Source organism: Hakea prostrata, chromosome 6 (genome assembly GCF_041222555.1).
Source record: "Hakea prostrata isolate BN-2017 chromosome 6, UWA_Hpros_2, whole genome shotgun sequence".
Classification (NCBI taxonomy): Eukaryota; Viridiplantae; Streptophyta; class Magnoliopsida; order Proteales; family Proteaceae; genus Hakea; species Hakea prostrata.
The window spans coordinates 21,070,148-21,088,176 of NC_142605.1; the positions used below are offsets into that span (position 1 = coordinate 21,070,148).

Here is an 18,029-nt window from a genome sequence, read left to right on the forward strand (position 1 = left end):
GTAATCGGGTAGCTTGTGAGAATCAGTCGGCATCTCGTACTCCTGTATTGTAGAGTCATCATAACTTGCAACACAGTCTAAAACAATATTCAATAAGGGGTGAGTTTCACAAAACTGAGCAAGATCATCAACAACATATGTCCACATACTTAACTCATGAAAAATTTAAAAAGTAGTGCAATGGGTCATGCAAGAGTGCTCTTAGGACTCTAGCCATGTTGGTCTCTAGCTAGGTAGATACATATTAAGATGCATACCAGCCTCTTCTGGGTAATCACCAATCTTGAGGGTCATGACCAAGGTATCATGATAATTGTCCAATTAATGGTCGTGGATGGGGTTTAGGGCCACACTCTCTCACCACAACCATTGGAAATAAACAAGCACGTGTCAAGGAAATACTTGGCTCAATGCATAAGTCATCTACTTCAACATATTACTCAAGATCTAGATACCTTCTCTCATGCATCTCACACTCTTGGTCTAATATCCTTCCAAGTTTAGGGAATGTCATATCCTCACCGGATGGCTACCGATTGTCAGATAGACACCCATAATCCTGTTGGTCATCCACATATAATAAGGCGGACGATTTCTTGTTCCCTCACAGAGTCTCACTAATCTTGGGAGCCCATGAGCCCTACACCTACCATATGCAACCAATGAATGCCCCCGATATGGCCGTGTCCCCCCCCCCCCCCCCCCCCCGCCCCTCCCACAGAGCTTCACTGGTCTTAGGCGCCTACCAACCCAATAGCACTACCACAGGTCACTGGGCCTCAATTTCCAATGCCAATAGGGTTATAACATGTTAGGGGTATTCCTAACCAAATGCAACTAGACACCCTACACATGTAGCAAAGTCTATATGGCCATTCTATGGTTTCGAAGACAATGGTCAATGCCATAACCCTAGGTCATTATCTATGTTAACAATAATTTCCCCAATACCCTACATCATAGCTTAATATGATTCAATAGCAAAGGCAATAAAGAATACATAAATATCATGATTCCCTATAATCTATGGTCTACCCATTCATATAAACTCAAAAGAAACATGTTAACAATAATAATTAGTCATCATGGATTTAACTTAAGAAATCATGAATTTCAATACATCTACATATGAGGTTGAGTACCTCACTTGATAAACGACAATAATCTTCTCAAGAAATGCAAAGAACAATTTAGAGCAACTCAAAATATCCTAAGTATAACATGGTTTAAGTTAGATATATCGGAGATCAATCGAGTTTCAAAATAGACCAAAATAGAGGCAATAGGGTGGAGGTCTATAAGCAGATCGAGTGCTAGGCGACCTCCTCATGCGACCACCACTGTATCAGTGGGATGGGGGTCAATTGAGGGGGTCCCCCACCGAGCAACCTCCTCAAGCGACCTCCATAGGTGTGCGAAAAACACCCTGTTGCGAACTACGTCGTATTCGTTCCTTCACTTTTTACGAGTTCCAGATCATTCGAGGGTCCTAAAACCTTCCCAAAAACATGCCTCAACATCCCCCAACAATCCTAGATTGGAACACCATCTTAGATCTAACGAAACAAGAATCTTGGTTTTCTCTAAAATCTTCCTATGATGATACTCTGTAACTAGAATTATTGGAGAATCATTCATGTCATCTGATCCATTCAAAAATAAGGTTTTCCTTGATCAAGTTCATCACTTGATAGTGATCTCATTCATCCCAAGAAGAAAGTATTGTAGGTTGGGAATGAATTTTTACCTTCAATTTTTCAAAAGTAGATCCAAATCGCGAGTTGTAATGGAAACTAAACTTCCTTATTCTTTGATAGGAACTCTAACACTTGCTAGGGCTTTATGATGACTAGACAATAAAAATAAAACGTTATAGGGTGAGAATGTCTTTAAATAGAGTGTTTAGAAGCCAAGAACCAAAATTTGCCATTTGCCATTCACGGGCTCCAGGGGGTGGTTGCCCAAGGGGGTCCCTCGGGCACTTACCCCCAATCAACCTCCCCCCTGTCTTTTGGGGTTGGGTTGTCCGAAATATTAACACATGCTTAAACACCATTTTAGGGGCTCTTACTTGGACTAAGGGACCTTCCAACTTCATCTTCCGTAAGCTATTAATTCACCTTCCTAGTCCATCAGGATTCGTGCCAGATCTTCTACAAAAATTCAGCCATGTGTCAGATCCTTCATCTACACCGTCCACATCCATGCATTCCGGTCCTATTTCAAGGGTCTCAATCTGAATGGCCCATAATCACCTTCTATTAGCATCTTGGGATCTCAAACCTAATTAATATAGTTTTATGATTAGGATCCTAGGGGATTTCACAAGTACTACCTGTTAAGTACACATCTGAAGAGGAGCCCTTGGGGGCACACTTTTTTAGAAAAGAAAGACTTCTATTATTAAGTAATATTACATGTACATAAATCCTGTATTGATAGGTTAGTACAAATACAATGTTTAACACCCACTAAGGCCTCTACTACCCTATTCTTGACCACAGAAGAAGAAAATCATGTTGGAACCCTTCGCTAATTAACATTTCCTAGTCTAGTAGTTGTGTTAGCCAAAAGATGGGTAAGGTCCAGAAGCCAGAAAAAACTACAAGATTTAGGTAACAGATCAAGGACTGTATTTTTAGATCATCAAATTTAATCGATCCGGCACTCAAGAGGAAATACTTTTTTTTTTTTTGGTAAACCACACATTATTCAGACGAAGCGCGGTTAGGAGGAGGAAATACTTGATCCAAAACATAATGGATCCAGGTAATCATAGCTTCCAAAATATTATCACAATCTAGCCACCCCATGTTATAAAAAAATGCACATTAAAATTGTAGAGTGAATAAACCTTAACACGATAGATTGAATACAAATGCATTGTTCAATGTTCATCAAACATGGTTGTATTGGGTCCAGTGCAACCTATCCAGATGGTTGTAATTATATGTCATGGATCCAAACTTTCACATTCTTTACAACCCATGCAAGGTCTAGGGGTTTCTTATTAAAACAAACATAATTACGAAGTTTCCAAATAAAATAGAAAGTGACAACAACCATGGAGAACAACCATTGAAGAAGGGGCTTATTAAGACGAGAATTGGATAAAAAATCATTGCAGAGATGAAGCAGCCATCCTTGAGAGAGAAACTCTGTTCTCAACCCAAAGGCCTTTATCGCCCCGTACCCTCTTGGTCCAATCACAAGAAATAAAAAGATACCAGATATAATCGAAATAATCACCACAAAGTACACAAATATGTTGGATTGGAGTCCATGAGACATTACTGCATTACCTGAAATCCTTGCATTTAATACACACAATAAATAAATAATTTTAGGATGTAGTTTCATCTTCCAAAAACCCAACCCTCCTAATCACTTCGGCAAGCAACATTGCTTGGGGAATAAAAAACATTGCATATAGTACATTGGGATAGAGTGAAGCATAAATTGTATGAGAACACTTCTACTAGCAAAAGAAAAAGAGAAGGCTTTCCAAGAGGATAACTTAGACTTCATCTTGTCAAGAATAAAATTCAGATTTTTATTTTGGACCTCCCATGAAATAAACAAGTTTCCAAATACAAAGCATTTTTTTTTCATTTCTATACACTCATGGCCTTAAGTAAACATTTTTTATTTTTTTTAAACTTTTTTCAAGGTTAATCTTATGACAAGTAAGATCAGGAAAAAAAAAATTCAAAAGCAACTTTAATAGCTAAAATATCATCCAAGCTAATACAACATAAAAAGAATGTATCATTTGCAAAAAATAGGTGAGGTATTTCAGGGCCATCCTGAGATACCATAATGCCTGGAAAAAGGGCTAACTACCTATCTTCAGAGAGGAGCCTTGAGAGGACCTTCATAACAATAAGTTAGCAGACCTTGAAAACCAAGCATATGGAGGGCCATTAAGTTTAATAGAAAAGGAAGAGGAAGACATGAGTATAGATACCAAGGCACACCGACGAGAATCAAAACCTAAAAATTCAAGCAATTTAATTATTAGACACCATTCAACACAACCATGTGCCTCAAACATATCTAACTTTAAAGCCACATAACCACTTCTAGTTTTGTTTTAGCCATGGAATGGAAAGTTTCTTGGGCAAGAAACAAATTGTCAACAATTTGTCTTTGGGCAGTATTACAACACTGTTTGAGGTAAAAATGAATTGGTAGTCTAGTGTAGACCATCAGATGCATGTTTATACAAAAAAGTTATTACATCATAACGTAAAGTATAGCATTGCATATCATAATATGAGTCTATATATATCCCTAATACATTCCCTAAAAGTCAAGGGTCCTTCAAGGTCGGAGCTTGAGTTTGGATCGAAGAAGAAGAACTCAAGGAGACGACATAGACTTGGTGAGAATATCAGCTAATTGATCGATTGTATAAATGAACCATATCAAAAAATCCTTCTTAGCCACTTTATCTTGAACAAAATGAAAATCAACCTATATATGCTTAGTCCTAGCATGAAAAACTAAGTTGGTGGAGAGGTAGGTGGCCAATATTGTCACACCATAATGTAGGTGGCATTGATTGAGGGATACCTAACTCAGATAGAAGAGATGGTATCCATGTGATCTTAGTTGTTGCAAGAGCAAGAGCATGGTATTTACTTTCGGTACTTGATCGCATAACAGTAGATTGTTTTTTGGATTGTCATGAGATTAAATTAGAACCCAAAAATATGAGATACCCTCCCTGAGACTTACAATCATCAAGGCATCCTCCCAATCGGCATTAGTGTAAGCCGTGATAAAAGAGAAGGAAGATGGAGAAATGTGTAATCCAAATAGAATAGTCCTTTTGAGATATACGAGAAGACGCCTGAAAGCGATCAAATGGTCTTCAGTTGGAGTAGATAGAAATTGGCACAATTTGTTAACCAAAAATGAAAAAGCCGGTCTAGTAATTGTACATCTTGTAGACCACCTACAAGACTCCGATATAGAATAGGATCAACCAAGGGCTTGCCACTATCTTCTGACAAATGAATGAAAGATGGCATGGGTGTAGCAATAAACTTGGCATCTTGTAAGCCAGCTTTAGAAAGTAATCTAAAGATATATTTTTGTTGAGAGAAAAGAATCCTTGACTGCATAGGAATCATTTCAACACCCAAAAAGAATCTAGTGGGGCCCAAATCTTTGAGAGAAATTTCAAAAGACAACATGTGAAGAAGCTCATCAATGGCGTGAGAAGAGGGTCCGATGATCAAAATATCATCTACATAGAGAAATACAAATAGAGGATCCATGGGATGATGTCGAATAAAAAGAGAACAATCTATCTTGGACTCCTCAAAGCCAAAAGTAATCAAGTAAGAACTAAGTCTTTAAAATCAAGCCTGGATTGCTTGCTTGAGCCCATATAAGGATCTTTGCATTTTACACATATAATTAGGAAAGTGCGAATCAACATAACCGGGTGGTTGTTTTATGTAGACATCTTCAAAATAATGCCAATTAAAAAAACACTATTTACATCCAATTGGCAAATCTTCCAATGTTGTGAAACTGCCAAAGATAGGATAATCCATATGGTGGTTGGTTTACTACAAGACTAAATATCTCTTTATAATCTAACCCATACTCTTGAGTACAACCCTTTGCAACGAGTCATGCTTTATGCCGCTCAATTGACCCATTGGATTTCCTTTTAATTCTAAAAGCCATTTACACCCAATAATCTTTATATTAGTGTTGGTGGAGTAAGAATCCAATACTGATTGGCTATCGATGCATTAAATTCATTGTCCATTGCATTACGCCATACTTGAGACTTAGATGCCTGAGTGTAACATGAAGATTTCAAATCAGAAGGCCCATTGGCCAATAAAGCAATGGGTAATGTATACTTTGTAGCATAAAATCTTTTCTGGCCCAACAGTAGAAGCAGGTTCAAGAGTGGACACAGTAGCAGACCCAATAATATTATTGTTATTGTTAATTTGTTACTAACAGGCCCAATAGGAATTGTAGCTGAAAGCCCATTACTAATAGTAGTGACTGGCCCAACATTAGTAGTAGTTGCATGCCCATTACCATCTATATTAGCTGGCTCAAAAATATTTGTAGCTACCTTAGTACTATTATTTATTGCAGACCCATTTGAAAATGAACAAGTTGGTAGCCCATCATTAACCATCAACTCATTTGTATTAGACAAGTTAAGATCCTTTGTACTAATATGTGTAGACCCATTTTTATCATGTGAACCACCATTTCTAGAGGCCGATTCGTGTAAAACATCTACTCAAATTCACATTATTGATAACAGGGGATGAAATAGGAAAACAAACAGCAAACTGTAGGAAGTAACAGAGGAAATGAAGAAGAGACTGAAGGAGCAGAACATGAACAAGTAACGCACTTAAAAGGAAACAAGAATTCATCAAACAAAACAAAAGATTTTGCCAATAGGAAAAAGAATTCATAGTCCAATTAATGCCTGCTAAAGGGTCTTAAGAATGGGTAGCAACAACAACTAAAAACATGAAGAAAAGTATAATCAGGTGCTCTATGAAATAAATCAAAGAAAGGGGTATCAAAATTTAACGCACCAAAGGGCAATCTATTTAAAATAAATAAAAAAATAAAAAACTACAAGAGAGAGCCCCATTTCTACAATTTGTTTATGCTTGCGTTCAACTCTACCAATTTGTTTTAAAGCATGAGGACATGAAAGACAATGTTGAATACCAAATCAACCAAGGAACTGTGAAAAACTATGGAATTCCCCGCCCTAGTTAGATTGAAAGACCTTAATAGTAGTAGGGAACTGATTTTCAGCAAAAAGTTTAAAGACTTGAAACACATTAAAATCTTCAGACTAATGAGATATCGTATACAACAGGTAAAATGAGTGAAATCATCAACAAAACTCACATAAAACTTGTGTCCATCTCTAGAGGCCTCATGAGCAGGACCCCATAAGTTTAAATATATAAGTTGAAGAGGTGTTATGGTGTGTGTAGTACGAGAAGCAAAAGGCTGTTTATGGGATTTACCAAACTGACAAGAACTACACAAAGATACAGAACGAGCACCAAAACAGGGACGACCAAACTAAGAAACAACATTATTAATAGTGGCAGAACTGGCATGTCCTACACGTAATTGCTATAGATCAGTTGAAGCTCTTATGGCTGAAAATTCAGCAAAAGAGTTAGAATGAAGCTGCTCCACAAGAAGATAATAGACTCCATCTTTAAGAGACTCGATCACCATGATATGGCCCGAAAAGCAATCCTTAATATGAAAGCAGGAGTCATGAAATTCAAAGAAAAAAAGATTATCAAAAGTAAATTTACTAATGGATAAAAGATTATGTGAAGCAAAGGGAACATGAAGAGTCTAAGACAATTGAAAAGATTTTCTAGATATTAAAATGTTTGAAATACCAACATGTTTTATAGACAAACATGTGCCATCCCCGATTTGAACATAGTCATGCCCAAGATACTCTAAAGGAGAACTAATGGAACTAATGGAAGACAGATTAGCTATTATGTGGTGAGAAGCACCCGAATCTGGAAGCCAGTGTGTAATACCTTTTGAACCAGAATTGGCAAAATTGGGCTTGTGGTCCTAAAGAAACAACATAGTGTGCTTGGGGGAGAGAATGAGCCAAGGACGATTGTACTAGAGAATTACCCAAATTCTTTTGAAAATAATGCTTAGTTGTATGTCGTTGACGATCACAAAATTGACAATAAACGAGAGGCCGAGAGTTTCTTCCACTTGATCTACCAAAACCCCAAGTAGAAGCTCTTCAATGAATCTTGGAGAAAAATTACAGCAAAAATTTGTTGGAGGCCGTGGATTTGCTGATGGCCAAGAACCATTTTGAAAGAGAAGATTGAGCAGTAACAGAGATGGTCATATCTTAAAGTATATGAGTCATGGGTTCAACCCTTGTGGATGAGAAAGCTCTCCTCCAGAAGATGTAATCAAGGTGCGCACAAGGTGACCCGGATGAACCTCAGATACAAAAAAAAAATTAGATTTATAGAGTGAGTCAATCATTTTTCCTCAGTTTATCTAAGTACTTAAATTCTAGCCGTTAAAAGGAACAGATAATTCCAAGTTTAGAAAAACCCAGGAGCTCCTTCGCATGTTTATCCCTTCATTCAACTTGAAGAAACAATTGTCTATGATGATTTTCTATTCTTCCTCCATTCCTCCAAGGTATGAAATTGGTGCCCAACAACTTCCGTTGGTTCTGCAGAGACTAGAATCCTGCAAAACCTTCGAGGAGCTAAAACAAATCCATGCCACTGTCATCAAAACGCGGCCTCTCCAAACTCAACTCGTCTTCAACAAAATAATTGCTTTCTGTGCTCTATCACCGTCAGGGAGCCTAGATTACGCCCGCTCTGTTTTGGCCCAGATGGGAACCCCAAATCTTTATGCTTACAACTCCATTATTAGAGGATTTTCTAGTAGCAAAGGGAACCCATTAGAGTCGTTGTTGTTCTATCGTGAAATGCTTGAGAAGGGCTTCTCTCCTGACAATTTCACCCTCCCTTTTATTCTCAAGGCGTGCACCCATTTACGGGCACTAAGAGAGGGGAATGTGGTTCACGCTCAGTGCATCAAGACAGGACTAGTTAGGGATGTTTATGTGATTAACACTCTAATGAGGCTATATGCTGTTTGTGGGACAATCCAAGCGGCCCAGAACTTGTTCAATGAGAGTGCCCAGAAGGATCTGGTTTCATGGACAACTTTGATTCAAGCGTATGCCGAGATGGGGCTTCCAAGGGAAGCAGTTCAGGTGTTTTTAGAGATGGGTGAAGCTACAAAATTAAGAGCTGATGAAGTGACCATGGTAATTGTTCTTTCAGCTTGCTCCAAATTAGGGGACTTAGATTTGTGCAAGAGAATTCATAGGTATATGGACGAATTTAAAGTCAAAACGGATGTTTTTGTTGCGAATGCCTTGGTTGACGTGTACTTGAAATGTGGAGATGTTGATTTCGCTTGTAAATTGTTTGACACAATGCCTGTAAAAAATGTGGTTTCTTGGAATTCTATGATCTTGGGGTTAACGCATCAGGGAGAGTTTAAAGAAGCGCTTTCTGTGTTTCGAAGGATGCAAGTTAATGGATTTGGACCAGATGATGTTACCTTGGTCGGTGTACTCAATTGCTGTGCTAATCTGGGGATGCTTGAGAAGGGTAAGTGGGTTCATGCATACATAGATAGGAATCAGGTGCGGGCAGATGGGTTTATTGGAAATGCATTAGTTGACATGTATGCAAAGTGTGGGAGCATAGATCAAGCTTTTGAAGTTTTCACGTACATGGAACAGAAAGATGTATACTCTTACACTGCCATGATTGTTGGGTTGGCTATGCATGGGGAAGGAGAGAAGGCATTAGCTCTCTTCTCTGATATGTCTTCATCTGGTACAAAACCAGATGAAGTGACTTTTGTTGGGATCCTATCAGCATGTAGCCATGTCGGACTAGTAGAGGAAGGCCGTCGATATTTCGAGGATATGTCAAGGTTGTATAACCTTACACCTCAGATAGAACACTATGGATGCATGGTTGATCTTTTGAGTCGTGCTGGACTTATAAGAGAGGCAGAGGATTTTATCAGCAATATGCCAATCAAGCCAGATGCTTATGTTTGGGGAGCATTGCTAGGAGCCTGTAGGATCCATGGAAAAGTTGAACTAGGGGAAAGCATCATGAAGAGGCTAATAGAAATAGAGCCCGAAAGGGATGGTGCTTATGTACTGATGTCAAACATATATTCCTCTGCTAATCGATGGGGGGATGCAATAATGGTGAGAAAGAAAATGAAAGAAAGAAAAATGAAGAAGATGCCCGGCTGTAGTCTGATAGAACTGGATGGTGTTCTTCACGAATTCCAGAAGGGGGACAAATCACATCCAAGAACAAAAGAGATATACATGATGTTGGATGAAATTATGAGTCGCTTGAAGGAGGAGGGCTATGTAGCAGAGACTAATAGTGTGTTGATGGATGTAGCCGAAGAGGAAAAAGAGCATGCACTATATTACCACAGTGAGAGGTTGGCAATTGCTTTTGGTTTGATCTCTTCAAGCCCTGGAACAACACTGAGGATTGTGAAGAATCTTCGTGTATGTATCGATTGTCACACTGTGACTAAATTTATTTCTAGGATTTTCCAGAGAGAGATCATTGTGAGGGACCGTAATCGTTTTCATCATTTTAGAGATGGGTTTTGTTCATGTAAAAATTTTTGGTAATGTAGGTTTCTATTGTTTTGATTACAGTTTCTTGCCTCAAGAGCTTTTATCTCAAAGCAGCACTGGAATTGGTTGTTCCAAACAGTGATTACTGCCTCACAGTCACAGAAGATCTACACATATATGACAAAAGCCTGAGTATTAATATATTAAGGGGATATAAGAAGGAGGAGGCAGTGTATTTGTTTCTCAAATCTAAAAGTTTTACTTCTCTTCTCTTTAATTCTCCTTGCAACAAACTTGGAAATTTAAGCTGGTGGCCATCCAAAAACCATGACTCAACATCAAAGGAAAAAGAAATTCCTCTTAGGAGATATCCATTGTGTGAAAACAAGCTCGAATAAGAAGTAGACAAGATGGCCAATGATTTATGAGGAATTTGAGAGCAGCAACACAACCAGCAATCGCCAAGGGCTGGGAGTCTGTTTGAGCCTCAAAATGTGAAGCACAGTTAAGCCACAGACTCTTCTGTTCAGGATAACCCTTTATGCCACTTGGAAAGGTCATGGCATGGCCCTTTCAACCCATGGATTGGATAGGATAGAGAAGCAACGGCTTGAATTCATCACTTGTCAAATTTCAAATCCAATTCAATCACTTGAATTGGACTTCACTATTCCCACCTCTCTTAATTTTCCAATCCTTGTTTTGTTACGCGACAAATTCTTTTTTGAACTGAAAATTTAAATTTGAGGAGAGATCTATTTATCCACAAAATTTAATCCCAATTTGCTTCTAATGCTGCATCAATTGAAGAAGCAAAACCCACCATAATCAAGGGGATTTTTTTTCCAGCATCTACGAAACAGTCTTTGGCATCAATGAATTCATTTTTGGAATACGACGAGTAACCTTATTTGTTGTTCTATGTAGAAGGTATACATAACAATCTCTTTGAATGTGAGAATGTAGTCCGAGGCAAAGATTATAGTTAGTAGCTATTCACAACCTCTTGTTTAGTTCACTCGAAAATTACTATCAAGTAAACTATTGATATCGTTTTCATCATCACCCGAAATCTTCATCATTGCTTGATATAGATGATCTGAAATCTCTCATATGACAGATTTAATATCTAGCAACAGCAAATTACATATACATCTCCTAATTTGCAAACTATTATTACATTTTGAACTTTAGAATTTCTTGTCATACAAAAGTTTCCCTTTGCCAAATACTATTAGTTTCATGTCTTTGTTGGATCTTCTTATAAATGAGAGAAAACATTAACAAATATTTTAAAATCAGTCATTGTTGCTCTTTTTCCTCCCCTCTTAAATATTAAAACGAGTTTGAAAATTAAATAAGATAGTCAACCACACAATAAAAAACTTGAGAAGTAGAATTGACCTGATCAGCATTCTTTTCTTTCACCTTCTAAGCTTTGAAGCTGCAACCACTAAAACCTAATCCTGCAAAGCTATAGCATTTATGGGCATTTCTGTCAATTTATTTCTTTCCTTTGAAAGTTTGAAACATGAAAGCTCCATCGATCAGATGCTTCAACCGTAGCTCGGACCAATGTGTAGAAGATAAAGGTTGGGCTGAATGAAGCCAACTACCATCACACATTCGCTTTCTTGGATGAGATAAGATTCGCCAATCCATGCCAGGTGGCAATCCAATAAGGTTCCTAACGATAAGGCAATTCTGGTTACCCTTTTGTGTGGCTACAAATGTAAAACAGCCAAAAAAAAATCTGATCCAACGGTGCAAACCCACTTCAGGAATTGGTGATCAAATCTACTACCGTCGAATGAGAAGAAGGAAAGCTGAGATTTCAAGCTTTATAAACAGGTAAGGGAAGTAGAGCAAGCTCTCCCCTAAAGCGATCTGTTTGGTGTGCTTGAAGTGTAACACACAGAAGCAGAGAAAATGGCTTCCTCCATGCTCTCATCCACGGCTGTTGCCTCGTTTAACAGAGCCAGCCCTGCTCAGGCTAGCGTTGTTGCTCCTTTCACTGGTCTCAAGGCTGGTTCTGCCTTCCCTGTCACCCGCAAGCCCAGCAATGATTTCTCTTCTCTTCCCAGCAACGGTGGCAGAGTCCAATGCATGAAGGTAGCTTAGAGAGAAAAAGAAAAGAGCAAAAACCGGAGACACTCAGAAAATTTGTTAGAACCCACAGAGAATTCTAATGGTGGGTTGTGAATTCTTGCAGGTGTGGCCTCCACTAGGAAAGAAGAAGTTCGAGACACTCTCTTACCTTCCACCACTCTCCGCTGAATCCTTGGCCAAGGAAGTTGACTACCTTCTCCGGAAAGGTTGGATTCCTTGCTTGGAATTCGAGTTGGAGGTTTGTTTTCTCCCCTTCTGGATTTGCAAATTTCATGAAAAATCCATTGCAGGTCTCGAGTAATAATCATCCATATCTGAATTCTATTAATTCTGGTTTCCTCACAATTTTATTTTTCACCCGTAGCACGGTTTCGTGTACCGTGAGAACAACAGATCTCCAGGGTACTATGATGGACGTTACTGGACCATGTGGAAGCTGCCCATGTTCGGATGCACTGACTCTTCACAGGTGCTGATGGAGCTCGAGGAATGCAAGAAGGAATACCCACAATCCTTCATTCGGATCATTGGCTTCGACAACCGTCGTCAAGTGCAGTGCATCAGTTTCATTGCCTACAAGCCTCCAAGCTTCTAAATATGATGATGATAGAGATTTCATTGCAGCTGCCGCTGCTGCTGCTGCTGCTGCTTTATCCGCCCTGCGTATATGCTTCTCAATTTGGTTTATTTAGTTTTATGTCTGTAGCTTTCGAATTTATCCGGTTTTTGGAACTATGGCTACTGCATTTCCCCTTTTTCTATAATCCCCATTTTACTTTTGGGCTCTCCAACTGAACTGAACAGGTTTATAATGGAAATGCATGTAGATCTGTAATGTTCTTTTGTTGGTGATGAACAATATTATCTATCGTCTTTTGTTTCTTTCATTCAGCTCTGACTCAAAGAGGATTTTATTTTTAAATTGAACACATACCATGAATTTAACCATATGGATGGAAAATTTCCACTCCAGAGGATCCAGACTTGCTGAACATCCTTTTATCTCAAAAGAGATTCCGATCCTTTCGAGATTTGGTTGAAGGTCCTATACTTTCCCATTCAACCCATGCATTTTGTTCCTTCGAAATGCATGGTAGGTCTTGCCCTCCTCCTAAGTATACTTATAGGCACAATTGCTTAAATCATTTCCTTGTTGAACATTGTTTAATAAACTACAGTGAATGCTTCCTAGGTAGCTCCTGAAAATGATTATTGATTTTCAAAGATTGTCAGTTCATTAATCGGTCTTTGAAGCCATTTCCTCTTCAGCATTTGCAGAACAAGACTTTCCACTCACTCCAAATCCCTAGTCTTTATGTGCACCCACAGGCTGGTTTATGATTTCCGTCTAGCATCAAAGTGAGTAGTCTCCCCCTTGGGATCAATTGGGTCTTTTAGGACAACAATTATGGCCTGTTGAGCAAGATGAATCTTCCCGAATGTGAATGTATGTAAATGCATGTGAAAATTATCACATAGAATCCATCATATGAAATCCACTTCTAATGGATTTTATCTAAATGGCTCATATGTATGCAAGCAAACTCGAAGATTCATCTAACTCGTGCCTTTTCAAAAATCAACCATTGATTTGGGAATATATTCCTCCAATTTATAGACAGAGATGTATCCAATTTATTACATTTATCATAAACATTTAAACATAAAAACCCAAGAATTACTATGGTTCGACATTCATTGTGAAGCCTATATCCACGAAAATAAAACCTTAATCAACTTATTTCTGGGGTGAGGTTTCATTATCTTTAAATAGAAAAAACTACAAGTTTTACAAGAAGTTAAATTCTAATATGATTCCCTCCCTCTGCTAGTCTCTTTATAGAGTTGGGAGACTAGCAAGTTACATTAATAACACTCCCCCTCAAGTTGGATCAAAGACATCATCTGAGGTCACCTTGCTCAACGCAACTTGAAACAATTCCTTTGACAAAGCTTTGGTGAAAACATCTGCAAGCTGATTTTTACTTCTTACATAGAGGGTTTCTATAGTTCCATCATGAACCTTCTCACAAACAAAATGACAATCAACTTCAATGTATTTAGTTCTTTCATGAAACACTGGATTAGAGGCAATATGTGTAACTATTTGATTGTCACAGAACAACTTCATGGGTTTTTTTGGAACTTCTCACCCCAATTCTTGAAATAGGGCATCAATCCAAATTAATTCACTAGTTGCAGACGTCATTGCTCTATACTCTGCTTTTGCTCTAGAGCGAGCGACAACATTTTGTTTTTTATTTCTCCAAGAGACTAAATTTTGTCACACGAATACACAAAAGCCAATAGTTGATCTTCGATTAGTAGAATTGCCAGCCCAATCTACATCGGCACATTCTTCAATGTTTGTGTGTCTATTATTCTTCATATAGATGCCCCTTCCTGGAGAAGACTTCAGATAATGTAATGTGTGATTAACCAATTCCATGTGCCCTTTGGTAGGATTATGCATAAACTGACTGACACAGCTCACTGCATATACGATGTCAGGTTTAGTAATGGTCAAATAAGTCAATTTTCTAATCAACCTTTGAAAACAATTATTATCTTGCAATGGAGAACCATTATTAGCAACATCACAAGTGTAATCCATGGGTGTGTTGGTTGATTTCACATTTAATTTGTCAGTTTATTTCAACAAATCAAGAACATATTTTCTTTTGAAAGATAAATAATCATTTACTAGACCTTGCAACTTCAATTCCAAGGAAGTATCGAAGTTGTCCTAAGTCCTTGATGTCAAAAGTTTTCTTCAAATATGCTTTGAGGGTATTGATTCCTTGATGATCATCTCCAAATAATTATAATGTCATCCACGTATATCAAAATTATTGTTGTGTCAGTAGAGACTTTTTTCACAAACATGGAGGAATCTGATCCCCTTCTAGGGAATCCAAATCTAATAAGAAATATACTTAACTTTTCATACCATGTTCGTGGTGATTATTTTAGGCCGTATATTGCTTTTTTCAATTTACAAGCAAGTCCATCTTGTTTTTCTAATAGGTGGCCTGAGGGGATTTTCATATATACTTCTTCTTGTAAGTCTCCCTGTAAAAAGATTTTTTTTACATCCATTTGCAAAAGTGGTCATCCACAATTAACAACAACTAACATTAACACTATTACAATATTCATTTTAACTACATGAGCAAATGATTCTTTATTATCAATTTCATATGTTTGAGTATATCATTTAGTAACAAGCATTGCTTTATACCTCTCTAGAGTCTCGTCACTCTTGAATTTGGTATTTTGTAGACCCAACGAAATCCAACTAGATTTTTGCTACTTGGGAGTTGTAATATCCCATGTTTTATTTTTACAAAGAGCTTCTAGTTCTTCATTTATAACTTTCACCCATTTAGGTAAATTCTTAGCTTCAATAAAATTGGTCGACTCCTTGTGGTCTTCAATAGCTAAAAGATATGCAAAATATTGAAGGGAGATATGATCATAACTTATATTAAATTAGATTGAGAACTTTTATATGATAAATGGTAAACTCACGCAATCTCTTTGAAAGCTGAGAAACTCGAGTAGATCTGCGAATTGGTATTGCGCTACAATTTCAACTATATCACTTCCTGCAATAGGTACATTTGTATATGCTTCACCATGTAGATTTCTATCAATGTCTTCAGTGACATCACCTATAACAGTACTACCTTTAGTGGTATCATCCATAACATTATTTTCATTAGCATCATCCTTTATAGACATATTGTCTAGTATACTTGATAACGGGATAGGAATAAATTCACTGTAATTTTGCTCCCCTTGAGTTTGATTTCTGCTAGAGAAGAACATGTGAGTTTCATCAAAAGACACATCTCGTGAAATAAAAAGTTTACTAGTAGATGGGTCAAAGCACTTGTAATCATTTATAGTAGATGAGTATCCTAAAAACACATATTTACGAGCACAAGGATCAAGTTTACCACCACCCTGGGCATGAACATGAACAATGCAACAAAAAATTCTAAGATGAGACATCATGATGGGACAATCATATAGAACCTTTAATGGTATCTTGAAATTCAAAATTGTACTGAGTAGACGGTTGATTAAGTAATAACTCGTGCTGATAGCATCTGACCAATAAATCTTGGGAAGATTCTCATGAAATAATAAAGATCGAGTCACCTCAAGTATATGTCTGTTTTTGCGTTCAGCAATCCCATTTTGTTGAGGAGTACCTACGCATAAAGTTTGATGTAAGATTCTCAAACTTTTGAGATATGATTGAAAATGGCCTATTGGTGTATTCTCTCCTATTATCTGTTCACAAAACTTTAATGTGAGTTTGATACTAAGTCAAAATCATCTGGTAAAATTCCTGAAATATCTGTAGCACTTCATTCTTGGAAGACAATAAATACAACCATATAGCCTGAGATTTATCATCAACAAATGAAACGAAATATCTGAATCCATCTCTAGAGTCAATGAGAGAATGCAAAATATCTTTGATTTGTTACTTCCACTAAGTCTGGAATGCTAAAAAAACATTAAAACCACATAATCCCGTACAAAACACATTCACACAAAATTATGTAGAAACAACTTGTATGGTACCGATTCGATAATAAAAAAAAACAAAAAATATCTTCTTCTTCTATTTTGTTTCTTTTGTTTTCTCAGGTTCTTCTTCTCACATTCCACCCACTTAAGATTCTTCAACTTAAGCCAAAAAAAAAAAAAAAAAAACCAATTTAAATGTAAAGAAGAAAAAATTAAAACAAAAAACTTAAACATCTAAGATCCTATCAAATCAAATTCTTTTTTTTTTTTTCTTTTTCACCAGTCCATTCCACCAAATCTTTTTCCTTTTTTTTCACCAATCCATCTGATCAAATCTTTTTTTTTTTTTTTTCAGCAATCCAATCCGATAAAAGCACAAGAACAAAAAAATAAAAGCTTTTATTATTCTAAATCTAGAATCGTACCTTCGATTAATCAGTGAAAGTTCTCCTGACATCTATTATCTCTTTTCTAAATCTAGATATTTACACACCTCTAGCGACGATATACCGAATATTGTTTTGATACCATGTTAAATTTATCATAAACATTCAAACACAATAATACAATAATTAACGTGGTTTAGAAAACAATAAGAGTTCTACAAAAAATTAAATTTTAATATGACTCCCATTTCTTCTTCTTCTTTTTTCTTTGTTCTTTTTTCTATTCTTCTTCTTCTTTTTTTTTTTTTTTTTTTTTTTTTTTTTCTTTTTTGAGGAATGAGTTCAGGCGAGATTCACACAGAACCCATAACCTATTTGATGCTACGCTTTAAATGGTGGGTATAGATTTTGGTTATACCAACCTACCTACCTAAACTCGTGTATCTGGGGTCATTGCACACAACTCTCTACTAGTCAAGCCATATAAGATCCCCTTCTATCCACTATATTGATGTATATAAGTGTTACTATCTTTCGTGTCATTGCACATCACCCGTTACTAGTCAAACTATGTAGTATGATTACCTCATTTCCATGTATCAATACGTCTCAATGTGAATCTGATCTATTTTGGGTATGTTTTTTCAAACCTATCCATCAATCCACTATACATGGCAACAAACTCAATCTATATCTTTTACCAGAAAAAACTTCCCCACAGCTCAAACTCAAATATAAACCAAGTAAAGGATCTCCGCAATCGTTGCAAA

At 37.1% G+C, this 18,029-nt stretch overlaps 2 protein-coding genes across 2 annotated transcripts; both read left to right on the forward strand.

Annotated features, from left to right (window-relative positions):
* Positions 1–8,110: 8,110 nt before the first annotated feature.
* On the forward strand, positions 8,111–10,775 carry LOC149012549 (pentatricopeptide repeat-containing protein At1g08070, chloroplastic-like). The gene has a single exon (XM_089158256.1). The coding sequence runs from the start codon at positions 8,144–8,146 to the stop codon at positions 10,271–10,273; it is 2,130 nt and encodes a 709-aa protein (XP_089014382.1). The 5' UTR covers positions 8,111–8,143; the 3' UTR covers positions 10,274–10,775.
* Positions 10,776–12,082: 1,307 nt separating this feature from the next.
* LOC149012550 (ribulose bisphosphate carboxylase small subunit, chloroplastic-like) lies at positions 12,083–13,219 on the forward strand. The gene is made up of 3 exons (XM_089158257.1): positions 12,083–12,331; positions 12,432–12,566; positions 12,693–13,219. The coding sequence occupies exons 1-3, from the start codon at positions 12,149–12,151 to the stop codon at positions 12,921–12,923; spliced, it is 549 nt and encodes a 182-aa protein (XP_089014383.1). The 5' UTR covers positions 12,083–12,148; the 3' UTR covers positions 12,924–13,219.
* The last annotated feature ends 4,810 nt before the right edge of the window (positions 13,220–18,029 follow it).